This window comes from Bombina bombina, chromosome 7 (genome assembly GCF_027579735.1).
Source record: "Bombina bombina isolate aBomBom1 chromosome 7, aBomBom1.pri, whole genome shotgun sequence".
Classification (NCBI taxonomy): domain Eukaryota; kingdom Metazoa; phylum Chordata; class Amphibia; order Anura; family Bombinatoridae; genus Bombina; species Bombina bombina.
In genome coordinates, this window is record NC_069505.1 from 373,794,714 (window position 1) to 373,817,488 (window position 22,775).

The 22,775-nt window shown below is 41.9% G+C and overlaps 1 protein-coding gene across 1 annotated transcript in view; it reads left to right on the plus strand.

The window, feature by feature from the left end:
- Positions 1-22,775, plus strand: part of TWF2 (twinfilin actin binding protein 2) — a 609,681-nt gene that overhangs the window by 119,193 nt on the left and 467,713 nt on the right. Inside the window, exons 6-8 of the mRNA XM_053721088.1 lie at positions 19,499-19,624; positions 21,670-21,820; positions 21,919-22,040. Of these exons, the coding sequence (XP_053577063.1) occupies positions 19,499-19,624; positions 21,670-21,820; positions 21,919-22,040 (399 nt within the window). The remainder of the gene's footprint in view (positions 1-19,498; positions 19,625-21,669; positions 21,821-21,918; positions 22,041-22,775) is intronic.

A 22,775-nucleotide genomic window follows, 5' to 3' on the forward strand; every position in this document is an offset into this window, starting at 1 on the left:
GTAGTAATAAAAAAGGTGCATTGCTCATACGAACATCTTACATTCAGAGAAAAACAGCTTTGCAGACTGTGAAAAGCTAGGGAACGAGTTTGCAAAAATCTCAGAGCCAGACAACAATCCATGCACTACTGCATATTTGACTGTTCTCTTCAATTAGCACTTTGCTCTGGATGCACTGTGTTAAGGAAAACTTATACAATGCAGCCAGAGAACAGGTCTGTTTATAAAGAACAGCCTAATGTGGAGCAGCACTGAAAAGTTAAAGTGCTAACAGTTCCCGTTCTTTCTGCAGACATGCTGCATTTTCTGCAATGACATCTCAGATCACTCTATGTTCTGCCTTGGGGGGCGGAGCTACGCTACGCGCCATTGTTTGTGCGCCTTTTGAACTAAGTACAGTTTAATTGGAACACCAGATGTGTTATGGCATTCAGCAGAGAGGCTTTTCACGCTGTATGAAAGTATGTTTCTAGTGATTAGGATGCCTTCTCTGTTGCACTATGTCATTCAACAGAGAGGCTTCGCAAGTAGCACTATAAAGTATCGTTAGTGGTCAGGATGCCTTCTCTGTTGCGCTATGTCATTCAACAGAGTGGCTTCCCGAGCAGCACTATAAAGTATTGTTAGTGGTCAGGGTGCCTTCTCTGCTGCGTTAAGGTCATACAGCAGAGAGGTTTCTCAAGTACGCAGTACTTAAGAGTGTCTATAGTACTCTGGATTCCTACTAATTGTTAGTGTCCCATCCAGTGGCAGACAGACTCCTCTAGGATTAGCTGAAGTCTAGGGATATCTGTATTATACGTTTAATAAAGCAGTGCATTTATCATTTAAAGGCACAGTACCATATATTTTTGATATTCAAATGGTGATGCCAGATGTTTCAAGAGGCCCTTTACCATATTATTTAATATATCATTTAAAGTCACAGTAATTATTGTTATGGTATTCGCTTTTATTTGATAAAAGGCGAATAAGGATGTTATTTACACGTTGTGTCTTTATACTAAGGTGGAACGTTCAAGGATTTCTCCAACATAGGTGTGTCCGGTCCACGGCGTCATCCTTACTTGTGGGATATTCTCTTCCCCAACAGGAAATGGCAAAGAGTCCCAGCAAAGCTGGTCACATGATCCCTCCTAGGCTCCGCCTACCCCAGTCATTCTCTTTGCCGTTGCACAGGCAACATCTCCACGGAGATGGTTAAGAGTTTTTTGGTGTTTAAATGTAGTTTTTATTCTTCAATCAAGTGTTTGTTATTTTAAAATAGTGCTGGTATGTACTATTTACTCTGAAACAGAAAAGAGATGAAGATTTCTGTTTGTAAGAGGAAGATGATTTTAGCAAACGTTACTAAAATCGATTGCTGTTTCCACACAGGACTGTTGAGATGAAGTAACTTCAGTTGGGGGAAACAGTTGGCAGATTTTTCTGCTTGAGGTATGACTGGCCATATTTCTAACAAGACTATGTAATGCTGGAAGGCTGTCATTTCCCCTTATGGGGACCGGTAAGCCATTTTCTTAGATTAAGTAAAAGAATAAAGGGCTTCATAAGGGCTTAAAAAACTGGTAGACATTTTTCTGGGCTAAAACGATTACTTTGCTAAGCATATTTTGCAGATTATAACTCTTAATAGTTATTATAATCTTGGGGATTGTTTAGAAAAACGGCAGGCACTGTATTGGACACCTTTTTCAGATGGGGGCCTTTTCTAGTTATAGGCAGAGCCTCATTTTCGCGCCACTAATGTGCAGTTGTTTTTGGAGAGCAAGGCATGCAGATGCATGTGTGAGGAGCTAAGAACCACTGAAAAAGCTTATAGAAGGCGTCATTTGGTATCGTATTCCCCTCTGGGCTTGGTTGGGTCTCAGCAAAGCAGATAGCTGGGACTGTATAGGGGTTAAATGTAAAAACGGCTCCGGTTCCGTTAATTTAAGGGTTAAAGCTTTGAAATTTGGTGTGCAATACTTTTAAGGCTTTAAGACACTGTGGTGAAATTTTGGTGAATTTTGAACAATTCCTTCATACTTTTTCACATATTCAGTAATAAAGTGTGTTCAGTTTGAAATTTAAAGTGACAGTAACGGTTTTATTTTAAAACGTTTTTTGTGCTTTGTTGACAAGTTTAAGCCTGTTTAACATGTCTGTACCATCAGATAAGCTATGTTCTATATGTATGAAAACCAAGGTTTCTCCCCATTTAAATTTATGTGATAATTGTGCCATAGTGTCCAAACAAAGTAGGGACAATGATGCCACAGATAATGATATTGCCCAAGATGATTCCTCAAATGAGGGGAGTAAGCATGATACTACATCATCCCCTTCTGTGTCTACACCAGTTTTGCCCACACAAGAGGCCCCTAGTACATCTAGTGCGCCAATTCTTATTACCATGCAACAATTAACGGCTGTAATGGATAACTCTATAGCAAACATTTTATCCAAAATGCCTACTTATCAGGGAAAGCGCGATTGCTCTGTTTTAAACACTGAAGAGCAAGAGGACGCTGATGATAACTGTTCTGACATACCATCACACCAATCTGAAGGGGCCAGGAGGGAGGTTTTGTCTGAGGGAGAAATTTCAGATTCAGGAAAAAATTCTCAACAAGCTGAACCTGATGTTGTGACATTTAAATTTAAATTAGAACATCTCCGCGCACTGCTTAAGGAGGTATTATCTACTCTGGATGATTGTGACAATTTGGTCATTCCAGAGAAATTATGTAAGATGGACAAGTTCCTAGAGGTTCCGGTGCCCCCCGACGCCTTTCCTATACCCAAGCGGGTGGCGGACATAGTAAATAAGGAGTGGGAAAGGCCCGGCATACCTTTTGTTCCCCCCCCTATATTTAAGAAATTATTTCCTATAGTCGACCCCAGAAAGGACTTATGGCAGACAGTCCCCAAGGTCGAGGGGGCGGTTTCTACTCTAAACAAACGCACTACTATTCCTATTGAAGATAGTTGTGCTTTCAAAGATCCTATGGATAAAAAATTAGAGGGTTTGCTTAAAAAGATGTTTGTTCAGCAAGGTTACCTTCTACAACCAATTTCATGCATTGTTCCTGTCACTACGGCAGCGTGTTTCTGGTTCGAGGAACTAGAAAAGTCGCTCAATAAAGAATCTTCGTATGAGGAGGTTATGGACAGAGTTCAAGCACTTAAATTGGCTAACTCTTTTATTTTAGATGCCGCTTTGCAATTAGCTAGATTAGCGGCGAAAAATTCAGGGTTTGCTATCGTGGCGCGCAGAGCGCTTTGGCTAAAGTCTTGGTCAGCGGATGTGTCTTCCAAGACAAAATTGCTTTACATCCCTTTCAAGGGTAAAACACTGTTTGGGCCTGATTTGAAAGAGATTATTTCAGACATCACCGGGGGAAAGGGCCACGCCCTCCCTCAGGATAGGTCTTTTAAGGCTAAAAATAAGCCTAATTTTCGTCCCTTTCGCAGAAACGGACCAGCCTCTAACTCTACATCCTCTAAGCAAGAGGGTAATACTTCACAACCCAAACCAGCCTGGAGACCGATGCAAGGCTGGAACAAGGGTAAGCAGGCCAAGAAGCCTGCCACTGCTACCAAAACAGCATGAAGGGATAGCCCCCGATCCGGGACCGGATCTGGTGGGGGGCAGACTTTCTCTCTTTGCTCAGGCTTGGGCAAGAGATGTTCAGGATCCTTGGGCACTAGAAATAGTTTCTCAAGGTTATCTCCTGGAATTCAAGGAACTACCCCCAAGGGGAAGGTTCCACAGGTCTCAATTATCTTCAAACCAAATAAAAAGACAGGCATTCTTACATTGTGTAGAAGACCTGTTAAAGATGGGAGTAATTCATCCAGTTCCAATAAGAGAACAAGGGATGGGTTTTTATTCCAACCTGTTCATAGTTCCCAAAAAAGAGGGAACATTCAGACCAATTTTAGATCTCAAGATCCTAAACAAATTTCTCAGGGTTCCATCGTTCAAAATGGAAACCATTCGAACGATCCTTCCCACCATCCAGGAAGGTCAATTAATGACCACCGTGTATTTAAAGGATGCGTACCAACATATTCCTATCCACAAGGGACATCATCAGTTCCTAAGGTTCGCTTTTCTGGACAAGCATTACCAGTTTGTGGCACTTCCATTCGGATTAGCCACTGCTCCGAGAATTTTCACAAAGGTACTAGGGTCCCTTCTAGCGGTTCTAAGACCAAGGGGCATTGCAGTAGTACCGTACTTGGACAACATCCTGATTCAAGCGTCGTCTCTGTCAAAAGCAAAGGCTCATACGGACATCGTCCTAGCCTTTCTCAGATCTCACGGATGGAAGGTGAACAAAGAAAAAAGTTCTCTGTCCCCGTCAACAAGAGTTCCCTTCTTGGGAACAATAATAGATTCCTTAGAAATGAGGATTTTTCTGACAGAGGTCAGAAAATCAAAAATTCTAAGCTCTTGTCAAGTACTTCATTCCGTTCTTCGTCCTTCCATAGCGCAGTGCATGGAAGTAATAGGATTGATGGTTGCAGCAATGGACATAGTTCCTTTTGCACGAATTCATCTAAGACCATTACAACTGTGCATGCTCAGACAGTGGAATGGGGATTATACAGACTTGTCTCCGACGATTCAAGTAGATCAAAACACCAGAGATTCACTCCGTTGGTGGCTGACCCTGGACAATCTGTCACAGGGAATGAGCTTCCGCAGACCAGAGTGGGTCATTGTCACAACCGACGCCAGTCTGGTGGGCTGGGGCGCGGTCTGGGAACCCCTGAAAGCTCAGGGCCTATGGTCTCGGGAAGAATCTCTTCTCCCGATAAACATTCTGGAACTGAGAGCGATATTCAATGCTCTCAAAGCTTGGCCTCAACTAGCAAAGGCCAAATTCATACGGTTTCAATCAGACAACATGACGACTGTTGCATATATCAATCATCAGGGGGGAACAAGGAGTTCCCTGGCGATGGAAGAAGTGACCAAAATAATTCAATGGGCGGAGGATCACTCCTGCCACTTGTCTGCAATCCACATCCCAGGAGTGGAAAATTGGGAAGCGGATTTTCTGAGTCGTCAGACATTCCATCCGGGGGAGTGGGAACTCCATCCGGAAATCTTTGTCCAAATAACTCAATTATGGGGCATTCCAGACATGGATCTGATGGTGTCTCGTCAGAACTTCAAGGTTCCTTGCTACGGGTCCAGATCCAGGGATCCCAAGGCGACTCTAGTGGATGCACTAGTAGCGCCTTGGACCTTCAACCTAGCTTATGTGTTCCCACCATTTCCTCTCATTCCCAGGTTGGTAGCCAGGATCAATCAGGAGAGGGCTTCGGTAATCTTGATAGCTCCTGCGTGGCCACGCAGGACTTGGTATGCAGACCTGGTGAATATGTCATCGGCTCCACCATGGAAGCTACCTTTGAGACAGGACCTTCTTGTTCAAGGTCCATTCGAACATCCGAATCTGGCTTCCCTCCAACTGACGGCTTGGAGATTGAACGCTTAATTTTATCAAAGCGTGGGTTTTCAGATTCTGTAATAAATACTCTGATTCAGGCTAGAAAGCCTGTGACTAGAAAAATTTACCATAAAATATGGAAAAAATATATCTATTGGTGTGAATCTAAAGGATTCCCTTGGAACAAGATAAAAATTCCTAAGATTCTTTCCTTCCTACAAGAAGGTTTGGAGAAAGGATTATCTGCTAGTTCTCTGAAGGGACAGATCTCTGCTTTATCTGTTTTACTTCACAAAAGACTGGCAGCTGTGCCAGATGTTCAAGCATTTGTGCAGGCTCTGGTTAGGATCAAGCATGTTTACAGACCTTGGACTCCTCCCTGGAGTCTAAATCTAGTTCTTTCAGTTCTTCAAGGGGTTCCGTTTGAGCCCTTACATTCCGTAGATATTAAGTTACTATCTTGGAAAGTTTTGTTTTTGGTTGCAATTTCTTCTGCTAGAAGAGTTTCAGAGTTATCTGCTCTGCAGTGTTCTCCCCCTATCTGGTGTTCCATGCAGATAAGGTGGTTTTGCGTACTAAGCCTGGTTTTCTTCCGAAAGTTGTTTCCATCAAAAATATTAACCAGGAGATAGTTGTACCTTCTTTGTGTCCGAATCCAGTTTCAAAGAAGGAACGTTTGTTACACAATTTGGACGTAGTCCGTGCTCTAAAATTCTATTTAGAGGCTACTAAAGATTTCAGACAAACATCTTCTTTGTTTGTTGTTTATTCTGGTAAACGGAGAGGTCAAAAAGCAACTTCTACCTCTCTTTCCTTTTGGCTTAAAAGCATTATCCGATTGGCTTATGAGACTGCCGGACGGCAGCCTCCTGAAAGAGTCACAGCTCACTCCACTAGGGCTGTGGCTTCCACATGGGCCTTCAAGAACGAGGCTTCTGTTGACCAGATATGTAAGGCAGCGACTTGGTCTTCTCTGCACACTTTTGCCAAATCTTACAAATTTGATACTTTTGCTTCTTCGGAGGCTATTTTTGGGAGAAAGGTTTTGCAAGCTGTGGTGCCTTCCGTTTAGGTGACCTGATTTGCTCCCTCCCTTCATCCGTGTCCTAAAGCTTTGGTATTGGTTCCCACAAGTAAGGATGACGCCGTGGACCGGACACACCTATGTTGGAGAAAACAGAATTTATGCTTACCTGATAAATTACTTTCTCCAACGGTGTGTCCGGTCCACGGCCCGCCCTGGTTTTTTTAATCAGGTCTGATGAATTATTTTCTCTAACTACAGTCACCACGGTATCATATGGTTTCTCCTATGCATATTTCCTCCTGTCCGTCGGTCGAATGACTGGGGTAGGCGGAGCCTAGGAGGGATCATGTGACCAGCTTTGCTGGGACTCTTTGCCATTTCCTGTTGGGGAAGAGAATATCCCACAAGTAAGGATGACGCCGTGGACCGGACACACCGTTGGAGAAAGTAATTTATCAGGTAAGCATAAATTCTGTTTTTTTCTGTTCTCCATGTATTAAGAGAAATCCTTTTTCAGAGTCAATATTGCCTCAGAGACTACAAGAAGCATTCTGATGATGTTCTATATTTTCTCCTCAAGTTTCCTACAGACTTAGCGTCCATTTAACCAGTGCATTTTCTCTTCCTCCAGTGCATTTTCTCTTCCTCCTCAGTAGCGTCTGAGAGAAAGATTTCAGGTTCTGGCGGTGTGATTCCTCCCGCTGATACTGAAGTAGTATCTTCAGGTTGAAGCTAGTTCACCTGCGGCTATTTCTTAAGGAGGTTTGAGCCTCCTAAAAAACCTAAACTACCCATTGCCCTGAAAAGGGCATTTGTTTGGGCATTGCCCTTAAAAGGGCATTTAGCTCTTTTTCTGCCCATCCCTAATCTAAATAAAACAAACCCCCCCCCAAAAAATCCCAAAACCCAAAAAGTCTAACCCCCAGGTTGGTACTCACGGTTCATAAAGTCCAGTGGAGAAGGTCCTGTTCCAGGCAGTGAAGTCTTCTTCCAGGACATCCTGCATTGAGCGGAGCTGAAGACCGGCGACTGCGGAGCCATTGAGCGTGGAGGATCCTCTTCGTACGATCTCCGCTGTACACTGAATAGTGAATTCAAGGTACGCGATTAAAGATGGCCTTGAAATTCTATTGGCTGATTTGATTCTTCCAATTCAAATCAGCCAATAGGATGAAAGCTACTCAAATTCTATTGGCTGTTTAAATTAGCCAATAGGATGAGAGCAAGTAAAATTTTATTGGCTATTCAAATCAGCCAATAGAATTTCACTTGCTCTCATGCTATTGGCTAATTTAAATATCCAATAGGATTTGAGTAGCTTTCATCCTATTGGCTGATTTGAATTGGAAGAATCAAATCAGCCAATAGGAATTCAAGGGACGCCATCTTTAATCGCGTACCTTGAATTCACTATTCAGTGTACGGCGGAGATCGTACGAAGAGGATCCTCCGCGCTCTTTGGTTCCGCGGTCGCCGGTCTTCAGTTCCAGGGTCGCCAGTCTTCAGCTATGCTCCGCAGGATGTTCCTGGAAGAAGAAGAGGTTTCGCTTGGAAGAAGACTTCACCTCCTGGAACAGGACCTTCTCTGCCGAACTTCAGGAACCGTGAGTACCAACCTGGGCATTAGACTTAGGATTTTGTAAGGGTTTTTGGGGGGATTTGTTTTATTTAGATTAGGGATGGGCAAAAAAAGAGCTAAATGCCCTTTTAAGGGCAATGTCCAAACAAATGCCCTTTTCAGGGCAATTGGTAGTTTAGGTTTTTTTTAGTGTTAGGTTATTTTATTTGGGGGGGTTTGGTGGGTGGGGGGGTTTTACTGTTAGGAGGGGGGCTTTGTGTAATTTCTTGAAAAAGAACTTATTTTCTTTTGCAAGATGTACCGAGTCCACGGATTCATCCTAACTTGTGGGATATTGTCCTTCCTGACAGGAAGTAGCAAAGAGAGCACCACAGCAGAGCTGTCTATATAGCTCCCCCCTTAACTCCACCCCCCAGTCATTCTCTTTGCTGGCTCTAAGCAGGAAGGGTAAAGAGAAGAGGTGTTAAACTGTTAGTTTTTATTTTACCTTCAATCAAGAGTTTGTTATTTTAAATGGTACCGGTGTTGTACTATTTGCTCTCAGGCAGGACATAGATGAAGATTTCTGCCTGGAGGATGATGATCTTAGCATTTGTAACTAAGGTCCACTGCTGTTCCCACATGAGCTGAGGAGTACAGGAAAACTTCAGTGTGAGGAACGGTTCTTGCTATAAAGCAATGAGGTATGTTCAGTCATTTTTCTGCAGAGACTGTGTTAACTCAGAAAGGCTGACAGTATCCCCTTTAGGGGAAGGGTAAGCAGTAATCCTAGGGTTAAGAGGTTTTACTAGCTTGCATAAAGGGCTTATTTTGTTTATTTATTTGGGCACTCAGTTTGTATGTGAAATTGAAAGGACAAACGTTTGGGTGTTCTGGGAGTAACGTTCTTTATTGGGACTTTTGCAGAGGGTTCATTTGGCTTATATTGGGGTTATTATAACCCACATGGCTTCAGGCAAGGTTTTTTTGGATTTGGGTAGGCCCCAGCCACATCGCGTGTGGTGGGCGGGGCCTATTTTCGCGCCTCTGTTGCGCATTTAGTTCTACTGGCAAGCAGCAAGAAACTTCTCCTGAGACCCTGATATTCATCCTGAGGGCCTAATCGAAGCTTTAATACCTTTCTAGCCTAATCGAAGCTTTAATACCTTTCTATCGTTCCCTAAGGGCAGGTAGGGCCACAGCAGAGCTGTGGCAAGGTGCTAATAGGGGTTTAAACCGGTTTTAAACATTTTGTGATCCGGTTTTGTTAATTGGGGGTGCATTGCTTATTTACTTGGGGTGCAATCCTCCTAAAGCTTAATAGGTACACTGTAAAAATTTCAGAAAATTTATCATAAGATATGGCGTAAATATCTTTTTTGGTGCGAATCCAAAGGCTACTCATGGAGTAAGATCAGGATTCCTAGGATTTTGTCCTTTCTCCAAGAAGGATTGGAGAAGGGGCTACAGATATCTGCTTTATCAATTCTATTGCACAAGCGTCTGGCAGATGTTCCAGACGTTCAGTCGTTCTGTCAGGCTTTAGTTAGAATCAAGTCTGTGTTTAAACCTGTTGCTCCGCCATGGAGTTTGAATTTAGTTCTTAATGTTCTTCAAGGGGTTCCGTTTGAACCCATGCATTCCATAGACATTAAGCTTCTATCTTGAAAAGTTCTGTTTCTAGTTGCTATCTCTTCAGCTCAAAGAGTTTCTGAGCTATCTGCTTTACAATGTGACTCGCCTTATCTTGTTTTCCATGCTGATAAAGTGGTTTTGTGTACCAAACCTGGGTTCCTCCCTAAGGTTGTTTCTAACAGGAATATCAATCAGGAAATTGTTGTTCCTTCTCTGTGTCCTAATCCTTTGTCTAAGAAGGAACGTCTGTTGCACAACTTGGATGTGGTTCATGCCTTGAAGTTTTATTTGCAGGCAACCAAAGATTTTCGCCAATCATCTTCATTGTGTGTTGTCTATGCTGGAAAGCATAGAGGTCAAAAGGCTACGGCTACCTCTCTTTTCTTTTGGCTGAAAAGCATCATCCGTTTGGCTTATGAGACTGCTGGACAGCAGCCTCCTGAAAGAATTACAGCTCACTCAACGAGAGCGGTGGCTTCCACATGGGCTTTTAAGAATGATGCTTCTGTTGAACAGATTTGTAAGGCTGCGAGTTGGTCTTCACTTCATACATTTTCCAAATTTGATACTTTTGCTTCTTCGGAGGCTATTTTTGGGAGAAAGGTTTTGCAAGCAGTGGTGCCTTCAGTTTAGGTTTGTGTCTTGTCCCTCCCTTCATCTGTGTCCTAAAGCTTTGGTATTGGTATCCCACAAGTTAGGATGAATCCGTGGACTCGGTACATCTTGCAAAAGAAAACAAAATTTATGCTTACCTGATAAATTTCTTTCTTTTGTGATGTACCGAGTCCACGGCCCGCCCTGTCTATTCAAGACAGATAGTATTTTTTTATGTAAACTTCAGTCACCTCTGCACCTTATAGTTTCTCCTTTTCTTCCTTGGCCTTCGGACGAATGACTGGGGGGTGGAGTTAAGGGGGGAGCTATATAGACAGCTCTGCTGTGGTGCTCTCTTTGCTACTTCCTGTCAGGAAGGACAATATCCCACAAGTTAGGATGAATCCGTGGACTCGGTACATCGCAAAAGAAAGAAATTTATCAGGTAAGCATATATTTTGTTATCTTGGGGCAATGCCCTGCAAAAAGCCATTTTAAGGGCTACTGGTAGTGTATTCTTAGAGTAGGGGGTGTTTTTTTTTGGGGGGGGGGGGCATTTTTTCATAGGGATTTGGTTTCATTTTGATAAATTTTGGTAATTTGATTTTTTTTATTTTCTGTAATGTTAGCTTTTTTTATTTTTTGTAAACTTATAATTTTTTTTTTTTAGAATGTATTAGTTTAGGTAATATGGGTTTATTTAATAGGGTGTTAGGTTAGGGGGTGTTAGGGGTTGTTAGGTTAGTGTACTGTACTTAGTTATTTAAATAGTTATTTGCGTTGTGGGTTTCGGCGGTTTAAAGGGTTAATAAGTTAAATAGGTTTATTGCAATGTAGGGGTTTTGCGGTTTAGGGGTTAATAGGATAATTCGGTTTATTGCAATGTAGGGGTTTTGCGGTTTAGGGGTTAATAGGATAATTAGGTTTATTGCAATGTAGGGGTTTTGCGGTTTAGGGGTTAATAGGGTAAATAGGTTTATTGCAATGTAGGGGTTTTGCGGTTTAGGGGTTAATAGGGTAAATAGGTTTATTGCAATGTAGGAGTTTTGCAGTTTAGGGGGTTAATAGAGTAAATAGGTTTATTGCAATGTAGGGGTTTTGCGGTTTAGGGGTTAATCGGGTAAATAGGTTTATTGCAATGTAGGGGTTTTGCGGTTTAGGGGTTAATAGGGTAAACCGCAAAACCCCTACATTGCAATCTCAACGGATGCAAGTCTTACAGGTTGGGGAGCTGTCTGGGGGTCTCTTGACAGCACAAGGGGTAGACTATCACAACAGTGGCATATGTCAATCATCGGGGGGGGGGGGCTCGCAGCTCTTTAGCAATGAAAGAAGTATCTTGGATACTTTCTTGGGCGGAGTCCAACGCTTGTCTAATTTCTGTGATTCATATTCTAGGTGTAGACAATTGGGAAGCAGATTTTCACAGTCGTCAGACTTTGCATCCGGGGGAGTGGTCTCTCCTTTCAGATGTGTTTCATCAGATTGTGCTGATGTGGGTTCTTGCAGAAATAGATCTGATGGCCTCCCGTCTAAATAAGAAACTTCCCAGATACCTTTTTCAGGTCCAAGAATCCTCAGGCGGAGATGGTGGATCCTTTAGAAGTTTCTTGGTTTTACCAACCTGCTTACATATTTCCGCCTCTAGTTCTTCTTCCAAGGGTGATCTCCAAAATCATAATGGAACAATCTTATGTGTTTCTGATAGCACCAGCATGGCCTCACAGGTTTTGGTATGCGGATCTTGTCCGGATGTCCAGTTGCCAACCTTGGCCACTTCCTTTAAGGCCAGACCTTCTATCTCAAGGGCCTTTTTTCCATCAGGATCTCGAATCTCTAAATTTGAAGGTATGGAAATTGAACGCTTAGTTCTTAGTCATAGAGGTTTCTCTGACTCAGTGATTAGCACTATGTTACAGACTCGTAAGTCTGTTTCAAGGAAGATTTATTATCGGGTTTGGAAAACTTATATTTCTTCTGTTATGTGTGATCAGTCCACGGGTCATCATTACTTCTGGGATATAACTCCTCCCCAACAGGAAATGCAAGAGGATTCACCCAGCAGAGCTGCATATAGCTCCTCCCCTCTACGTCAGTCCCAGTCATTCTCTTGCACCCAACGACTAGATAGGATGTGTGAGAGGACTATGGTGATTATACTTAGTTTTTATGACTTCAATCAAAAGTTTGTTATTTTACAATAGCACCGGAGCGTGTTATTACTTCTCTGGCAGAGTTTGAGGAAGAATCTGCCAGAGTTTTTTACTATGATTTTAACCGGAGTTGTTAAGATCATATTGCTGTTCTCGGCCATCTGAGGGAGGTAAAGGCTTCAGATCAGGGGACAGCGGGCAGATGAATCTGCATTGAGGTATGTAGCAGTTTTTATTTTCTGAATGGAATTGATGAGAAAATCCTGCCATACCGTTAAAATGACATGTATGTATACACTTCAGTATTCTGGGGATGGTATTTCACCGGAACTACTCTGTTAAAGGTCACTAATCCTTTTAATAACTATTTATCATGTTAAACGTTTTTGCTGGAATGTAGAATCGTTTACATTGCTGAGGTACTGTGTGAATAAATATTTGGGCATTATTTTCCACTTGGCAGCCTTTTTTGCTTTTATTTGTGACAGTTTCGTTTCTCTTCACTGCTGTGTGGGAGAGGGAGGGGCCGTTTTTGGCGCTCTTTGCTACGCATCAAAAAATTCCAGTCAGTTACTTTTATATTTCCTGCATGATCCGGTTCATCTCTGACAGATCTCAGGGGTCTTCAAACTTCTTTGAAGGGAGGTAAATTCTCTCAGCAGAGCTGTGAGAATTCTTATAGTGACTGTGAATAAAAACGTTGCTTTGTATTTTTTATGTCAAATTTAATTATTGTTATTTTACTAATGGGAACAAACCTTTGCTAAAAGTTGTGTTGTTTTAAAGTTTGATGCTATAACTGTTTTTTCAGTTCATTATTCAACTGTCATTTAATCGTTTAGTACCTCTTTGAGGCACAGTACGTTTTTGCTAAAAAAGATTATAACCAAGTTGTAAGTTTTTTGCTAGTGTGTTAAACATGTCTGACTCAGAGGAAGATATCTGTGTCATTTGTTCCAATGCCAAGGTGGAGCCCAATAGAAATTTATGTACTAACTGTATTGATGCTACTTTAAATAAAAGTCAATCTGTACAATGTGAACAAATTTCACCAAACAGCGAGGGGAGAGTTATGCCGACTAACTCGCCTCACGCGGCAGTACCTGCATCTCCCGCCCGGGAGGTGCGTGATATTATGGCGCCTAGTACATCTGGGCGGCCATTACAGATAACATTACAAGATATGGCTACTGTTATGACTGAAGTTTTGTCTAAATTACCAGAACTAAGAGGCAAGCGTGATCACTCTGGGGTGAGAACAGAGTGCGCTGACAATGCTAGGGCCATGTCTGATACTGCGTCACAGCTCGCAGAGCATGAGGACGGAGAGCTTCATTCTGTGGGTGACGGTTCTGATCCAAACAGATTGGACTCAGATATTTCAAATTTTAAATTTAAATTGGAGAACCTCCGTGTATTACTAGGGGAGGTCTTAGCAGCTCTCAACGATTGTAACACCGTTGCAATACCAGAGAAACTGTGCAGGTTGGATAAATACTTTGCGGTACCGGCGAGTACTGAAGTTTTTCCTATACCTAAGAGACTAACTGAAATTGTTACTAAGGAATGGGATAGACCCGGTGTGCCGTTCTCACCCCCTCCAATATTTAGAAAGATGTTTCCAATAGACGCCACCACTCGGGACTTATGGCAAACGGTCCCCAAGGTGGAGGGAGCAGTTTCTACTTTAGCTAAGCGTACCACTATCCCGGTGGAGGATAGCTGTGCTTTCTCAGATCCAATGGATAAAAAATTAGAGGGTTACCTTAAGAAAATGTTTGTTCAACAAGGTTTTATATTGCAACCCCTTGCATGTATCGCGCCGATTATGGCTGCGGCAGCATTTTGGATTGAGTCGCTGGAAGAGAACCTTAGTTCATCTACGCTAGACGACATTACGGACAGGCTTAGAGTCCTTAAACTAGCTAATTCTTTCATTTCGGAGGCCGTAGTACATTTAACCAAACTTACGGCTAAGAACTCAGGATTCGCCATACAGGCACGTAGGGCGCTGTGGCTAAAATCCTGGTCAGCAGATGTTACTTCTAAGTCCAAATTACTTAATATACCTTTCAAGGGGCAGTCTTTATTTGGGCCCGGTTTGAAAGAAATTATCGCTGACATTACAGGAGGTAAGGGCCACGCCCTACCCCAAGACAAAGCCAAAGCTAAGGCTAGACAGTCTAATTTTCGTCCCTTTCGGAATTTCAAAACAGGAGCAGCATCAACCTCCACTGCACCAAAACAGGAAGGAGCTGTTGCTCGTTACAGGCAAGGCTGGAAGCCTAACCAGGCCTGGAACAAGAGCAAGCAGGCCAGGAAACCTGCTGCTGCCCCAAAGACAGCATGAACCGAGAGCCCCCGATCCGGGACCGGATCTAGTGGGGGGCAGACTCTCTCTCTTCGCCCAGGCCTGGGCAAGAGATGTTCAGGATCCCTGGGCACTAGAGATCATATCTCAGGGATACCTTCTAGACTTCAAATTATCTCCCCCAAGAGGGAGATTTCATCTGTCAAGGTTGTCAACAAACCAGATAAAGAAAGAAGCGTTTCTACGCTGCGTACAAGATCTGTTATTAATGGGAGTGATCCATCCGGTTCCGCGGTCGGAACAAGGACAAGGGTTCTACTCAAACCTGTTTGTGGTTCCCAAAAAAGAGGGAACTTTTCAGGCCAATCTTAGATTTAAAGATTCTAAACAAATTCCTAAGAGTTCCATCGTTCAAAATGGAAACTATTCGGACAATTTTACCCATGATCCAAGAGGGTCAGTACATGACCACTGTGGATTTAAAGGATGCTTACCTTCACATTCCGATCCACAAAGATCATCACCGGTATCTAAGGTTTGCCTTCTTAGACAGGCACTACCAGTTTGTAGCTCTTCCATTCGGATTGGCTACGGCTCCAAGAATCTTCACAAAGGTTCTGGGTGCCCTTCTGGCGGTACTAAGACCGCGAGGGATTTCGGTAGCTCCGTACCTAGACGACATTCTAATACAAGCTTCAAGCTTTCAAACTGCCAAGTCTCATACAGAGTTAGTTCTGGCATTTCTAAGGTCGCATGGATGGAAAGTGAACGAAAAGAAGAGTTCTCTCTTTCCTCTCACAAGAGTTCCATTCTTGGGGACTCTTATAGATTCTGTAGAAATGAAGATTTACCTGACAGAAGACAGGTTAACAAAGCTTCAAAATGCATGCCGTGTCCTTCATTCCATTCAACACCCGTCAGTAGCTCAATGCATGGAGGTGATCGGCTTAATGGTAGCGGCAATGGACATAGTACCTTTTGCACGCCTACATCTCAGACCGCTGCAATTATGCATGCTAAGTCAGTGGAACGGGGATTACTCAGATTTGTCCCCTACTCTGAATCTAAATCAAGAGACCAGAAATTCTCTTCTATGGTGGCTTTATCGGCCACACCTGTCCAGGGGGATGCCATTCAGCAGGCCAGACTGGACAATTGTAACAACAGACGCCAGCCTACTAGGTTGGGGCGCTGTCTGGAATTCTCTGAAGGCTCAGGGACTATGGAATCAGGAGGAGAGTCTCCTGCCAATAAACATTCTGGAATTGAGAGCGGTTCTCAATGCCCTTCTGGCTTGGCCCCAGTTAACAACTCGGGGGTTCATCAGGTTTCAGTCGGACAACATCACGACTGTAGCTTACATCAACCATCAGGGAGGGACAAGAAGCTCCCTAGCAATGATGGAAGTATCAAAGATAATTCGCTGGGCAGAGTCTCACTCTTGCCACCTGTCAGCAATCCACATCCCGGGAGTGGAGAACTGGGAGGCGGATTTCTTGAGTCGCCAGACTTTTCATCCGGGGGAGTGGGAACTTCATCCGGAGGTCTTTGCCCAAATACTTCGGCGTTGGGGCAAACCAGAGATAGATCTCATGGCGTCTCGCCAGAACGCCAAACTTCCTCGCTACGGGTCCAGATCCAGGGATCCGGAAGCAGTTCTGATAGATGCTTTGACAGCACCTTGGAACTTCGGGATGGCTTATGTGTTTCCACCCTTCCCGCTGCTTCCTCGATTGATTGCCAAAATCAAACAGGAGAGAGCATCAGTAATTCTAATAGCGCCTGCATGGCCACGCAGGACTTGGTATGCAGATCTAGTGGACATGTCATCCTGTCCGCCTTGGTCTCTACCTCTAAGACAGGACCTTCTGATACAGGGTCCATTCAAACATCAAAATCTAACTTCTCTGAAGCTGACTGCTTGGAAATTGAACGCTTGATTTTATCAAAACGTGGTTTTTCTGAGTCGGTTATTGATACCCTGATACAGGCTAGGAAGCCTGTTACAAGAAGGATTTACCATAAAATATGGCGTAAATACCTATACTGGTGCGAATCCAAAGGTTACTCTTGGAGTAAGGTTAGGATCGCTAGGATATTGTCCTTTCTACAAGAAGGTTTAGAAAAGGGTCTATCAGCTAGTTCTTTAAAGGGACAGATTTCAGCTCTGTCCATCTTGTTACACAGGCGTCTGTCAGAAAATCCAGACGTCCAGGCCTTTTGTCAGGCTTTAGCTAGGATCAAGCCTGTGTTTAAAGCTGTTGCTCCGCCATGGAGTTTAAACTTAGTTCTTAACGTTTTACAGGGAGTTCCGTTTGAACCCCTTCATTCCATTGATATAAAATTGTTATCTTGGAAAGTTCTGTTTTTAATGGCTATTTCCTCGGCTCGAAGAGTCTCTGAGTTATCAGCCTTACATTGTGATTCTCCTTATCTGATTTTTCACTCAGACAAGGTAGTTCTGCGTACTAAACCTGGGTTCTTACCTAAGGTAGTCACTAACAGGAATATCAATCAAGAGATTGTTGTTCCATCCTTGTGTCCAAATCCTTCTTCAAAGAAGGAACGTCTTCTACACAATCTGGATGTAGTTCGTGCCCTCAAGTTCTACTTGCAGGCAACTAAAGATTTTCGCCAAACTTCTTCCCTGTTTGTCGTTTATTCTGGACAGAGGAGAGGTCAAAAAGCTTCTGCTACCTCTCTCTCTTTTTGGCTTCGTAGCATAATACGTTTAGCCTATGAGACTGCTGGACAGCAGCCTCCTGAAAGAATTACAGCTCACTCCACTAGAGCTGTGGCTTCCACTTGGGCCTTTAAGAATGAGGCCTCTGTTGAACAGATTTGCAAGGCTGCAACTTGGTCTTCGCTTCATACTTTTTCCAAATTTTACAAATTTGACACTTTTTGCTTCTTCGGAGGCTATTTTTGGGAGAAAGGTTCTTCAGGCAGTGGTTCCTTCTGTATAATGAGCCTGCCTATCCCTCCCGTCATCCGTGTACTTTTGCTTTGGTATTGGTATCCCAGAAGTAATGATGACCCGTGGACTGATCACACATAACAGAAGAAAACATAATTTATGCTTACCTGATAAATTCCTTTCTTCTGTTGTGTGATCAGTCCACGGCCCGCCCTGTCTTAAGGCAGGTAAATATTTTTTAAATTATACTCCAGTCACCACTTCACCCTTGGTTACTCCTTTCTCGTTGATTCTTGGTCGAATGACTGGGACTGACGTAGAGGGGAGGAGCTATATGCAGCTCTGCTGGGTGAATCCTCTTGCATTTCCTGTTGGGGAGGAGTTATATCCCAGAAGTAATGATGACCCGTGGACTGATCACACAACAGAAGAAAGGAATTTATCAGGTAAGCATAAATTATGTTTTCATGGTGCTCCTCATAAATTTTCTTGGCATTCTTTTAGAATTCCTAGGATTTTACAGTTTCTTCAGGATGGTTTGGTTAAGGGTTTGTCTGCAAATACTTTGAAGGGACAAATCTCTGCTCTTTCTGTCTTATTTCATTGAAAGATTGCTAAACTTCCTGATATTCACTGTTTTGTTCAGGCTTTGGTTCGTATCAAACCCGTTAAGTCTATTTCTCCTCCTTGGAGTCTAAATTTGGTTTTAAAGGATTTTGCAGGCTCATCCTTTTGAGCCTATGCATTCTTTGGATATTAAACTACTTTCTTGGAAAGTGTTGTTCATTTTGTCTGTCTCTTCTGCTAGAAGAGTTTCTGAGTTGTCTGCTCTCTCTTGTAAGTCTCCTTATCCGATTTTCCATCAAGATAAAGCTGTTTTGCGGACTTCGTTTAAATTTCTGCCTAAAGCTGTGAATTCTAATAACCTTAATAGGGAAATTGTTGTTCCTTCCTTGTGTCCTAATCCTAAGAATTCTCTTGAAAGATCTCTACATTCTTTGGATGTTGTAAGAGCTTTGAAATACTATGTTGAGGCTACTAAGGATTTCAGAAAGACTTCTAGTCTATTTGTTTTTTTCGCTGGTTCCAGGAAAGGTCAGAAAGCCTCTGCCATTCCTTTGGCATCTTGGTTGAAACCTTTGATTCACAAAGCTTATCTGGAGGCCAGGCAGTCTATGCCTCAGAATTACAGCTCATTCTACTAGATCAGTTTCCACTTCTTGGGCTTTCAAGAATGAAGCTTCAGTTGATCAGATTTGCAAAGCAGCAACTTGGTCTTCTTTGCATACATTTACTAAATGTTACCATTTTGATGTATTTGCTTCTTCTGAAGCAGTCTTTGGTAGAAAAGTTCTTCAGGCAGTTGTTTCAGTTTGATTCTATTGCCTATGTTTTGAGTTTTTTTAAATTTTTTAAGAAAACAATTATTATTTGGATTTAATTTCTCAGCAGAAATAGCGGTTTTTATTGTATCCCTCCCTCTCTAGTGACTCTGTGGATTTCCACATCTTGGGTATTATTATACCATATGTAACTTGCTCATAGACTCTTGCCACTTACATGAAAGAAAACATAATTTATGTATGAAAGAAATAAATTTATCAGGTAAGTTCTTATATAAATTATGTTTTTAGCAAGTGCTTTCCAGGCTCCTAAACTTTAATTTGGGTTTGGGTTTAATATCCTTTTAATGCTTTTTTAATAAGCTTTTAGCCTACTCCGCCTGTAAGCATTATGTTAGACTATGTGATAATGTATGACATTATGATTGTCTATTTTCTAATGCTAGACTCTTCCTTATCTGCACAGCTCACTTGTTGGTATCACCAAGCAGAGTATTTGTATTTTATTTTTAGGTGAAAACTGAAATTAGTGTAGAGAGCAAGCAGCAGACCTTACAAGGACTCTCGTTCCCCCTGAGACCAGAGGCTGAGGAAGCTATCCTGCTGCTGAAACAAAAGAAGATCAACTATATACAGCTGGTAATAAAGCCCCTCTGTGTCTTGACAAATTGGTTTAAAGAATGGAGATATGATGTCCTGATTAAGTGCATTATTGTTGTATTGTATCTATTTTTCTCTCTTTGTATTGTCATCTGATTGCTCAACCATTGTTATACAATGTCACGTGTAGATTAATGACTTACACCAGGGCTATCAAGATTAATGTATATAGGGGCCACTAGGAAAGTGTTCATCCCCCATGAGGGCCGCTTAAACAGAGCGAGTGCTTTGGAATTGGATATACTAGTAACTGGAAGTGACATTTACTCAAGTAGTAGCACAAGGTGAGATTTGTAATCCCACAATAAGCATACAGTCATCTATATATTGTGGATGCCAAGTAAAGTGATCATACTGGAACTGTATAACAGCGTAAAAAGGGTATTTATCCGAACAGTGCATGGTGGGAGTCTACACTGGACAATGCATGCTTGTCTTATCTTGTGAGTGCCGGAATGGAACATCAACTAGTTGCACCTCTTAGAACCCTTCAAAAATGTAAGAGCCCAAATTAATGGTTTACCTGATAAAAAAAAAAAGTGAGGGCCACATATGGCACCAGGGCCGGTACTTTGAGACCACTGACTTACACCTTCAAGTTTGTGGACTCCTGTCCCTTATATTTCCTACCTAGACTACTGCACTAGGCAGTTTTTAGGGGTTAAAAGTGGCGGGTGTGGGGTGTTAGAAAAAAAAAAACGGCACTAAAAAGTGCCTTTACATTGCCTACTATGTGTTCTCTGTAAATATATATGTATATGCTTATATACATATAGATTTGTGTTAATATGTGTATATACACATAAATATATATGTATATATTTATATACATATATATTTAAATTTCCTGGCCTTCGCTGCATTAGTTCTCATTCTGTGTCTCACCCTAAAATTTTCTCTCCTTTAGTTTGTTCCCAATGACCTACTGGAGTGTATAAAATTGTTTATATCAGCAATTGAAATAGCTGATTTTGCCTGTGCTATTCCTACCTATACTGAAAGTATCTATTCTTAAAGGGACAGTACACTGTAAAATTGTTTTTCCATTAATGTATTTTAAATGACTTGTTATACCAACTGCAGAGTATAAAATATTTGAGAAATTCCATTTTCATGCTTATTTGTGTTTATGAAGTAGCTGATTTTGTGCTTTGAAACCACAGCCTATTACAATGGGTTGAACTTAAAGGTGATATCAGATCTCATTATTTTCTAAGTTTGTGTAAACAGATTTACTTCCTTATCTTTTATTTGGCTAGAACACCAAAGCTCAATACATAGAGAGAACAATGGAAAATGATCATTTTATTACTTAACTATCCTGCATCCCATTGAGAGTGTAATCTCTTCTGCTGGCTTTGTATACTTAGGCTATTCAATAGCCTATACTCCAGTATTAATTTGTTCAGTATAGGTGGCGACACCACAGGCTAAATCAGCTATTTCAAATGCTGAAATAGGAGTAAAGTACACTCTAGCAGGTTAAAAGGATCATTGGGAATAATTTAAAGGGGAGAACATTTTTGGGTGAACTGTCCCTTTAAGTATAGGCTATAAAAAAGCTTTGTAAACATAGCCAGCAGAAGACATTACAATCCCAGTGAGATGGTAGATGGGATACGTAATAAACTGTTAATTTCCAATTGTTTTCTCTAAGTATTGGGATTTGGTATACAGTCAGAAATAAGCATTTGTGTGTAGAGAAACCTAAGGAGATCTGCAAGCTCAACCCATTTTGATGGGATGTGGTGTCAAAGAACAAATCTGGCTATTACATATACAAAATTAAACCTAAAGAATCAATTTCTTATACTTTTTATACTATGCTGCTTGGCATAAGATGTCACTGGAAACACATTAAGGGAAAAACAACACTTTAACACTAGCCTACTACTCAGGTGTTTTGTTCCAGATTACGTGTCTTATTTTTTAAACCAATTTACTTTTGGGGGAATTCTTAATTCCTCCTGCTAATCCTGTTAACCTCACGCTCATCCTTTCCTTGTACCTTCGCTCCATTGTAGAGACTGGATCTGGAAAAAGAAACAATTGATCTGGTTCATACCAAACACACTGAGATCACTGAGCTGCCAGGAAGGGTCCCGAAAGACTCAGCCCGTTACCACTTTTTCCTTTACAAACACTCTCATGAAGGCGACCACCTTGAGTCCGTGGGTAAGTCTGTTTTTATTACCTGTGCTTTTTGTCTGTTCCTTTGCTAAATCTGTCGTCATCTCTCTGATATTTAATGTATCTGGTGTTTGTGTCCACAGTGTTCATTTACTCCATGCCAGGCTATAAGTGCAGCATAAAAGAGAGAATGCTTTACTCCAGCTGCAAGAACAATCTTCTGGAGTCTGTAGAGCAGGATTTTCAACTGGATATTGCAAAAAAGGTCATTTTGTTTCCATTTTTCTTTTCCGTATTTTTTATTTCTGATAACAGAAAATGACTTTCTCCTTTCTCCAACATAGGTGTGTCCGGTCCACGGCGTCATCCTTACTTGTGGGATATTCTCTTCCCCAACAGGAAATGGCAAAGAGTCCCAGCAAAGCTGGTCACATGATCCCTCCTAGGCTCCGCCCACCCCAGTCATTCTCTTTGCCGTTGCACAGGCAACATCTCCACAGAGATGGTTAAGAGTTTTTTGGTGTTTAAATGTAGTTTTTATTCTTCAATCAAGTGTTTGTTATTTTAAAATAGTGCTGGTATGTACTATTTACTCTGAAACAGAAAAGAGATGAAGATTTCTGTTTGTAAGAGGAAGATGATTTTAGCAGAAGTTACTAAAATCGATTGCTGTTTCCACACAGGACTGTTGAGATGAAGTAACTTCAGTTGGGGGAAACAGTTGGCAGACTTTTCTGCTTAAGATATGACTGGCCATATTTCTAACAAGACTATGTAATGCTGGAAGGCTGTCATTTCCCCTTATGGGGACCGGTAAGCCATTTTCTTAGTTAAATAAAAGAATAAAGGGCTTCATAAGGGCTTAAAAAACTGGTAGACATTTTTCTGGGCTAAAACGATTGCTTTGCTAGGCATATTTTGCAGATTCTAACTATTAATGGTTATTATAATCTTGAGGATTGTTTAGAAAAACGGCAATGGGGGCCTTTTCTAGTTATAG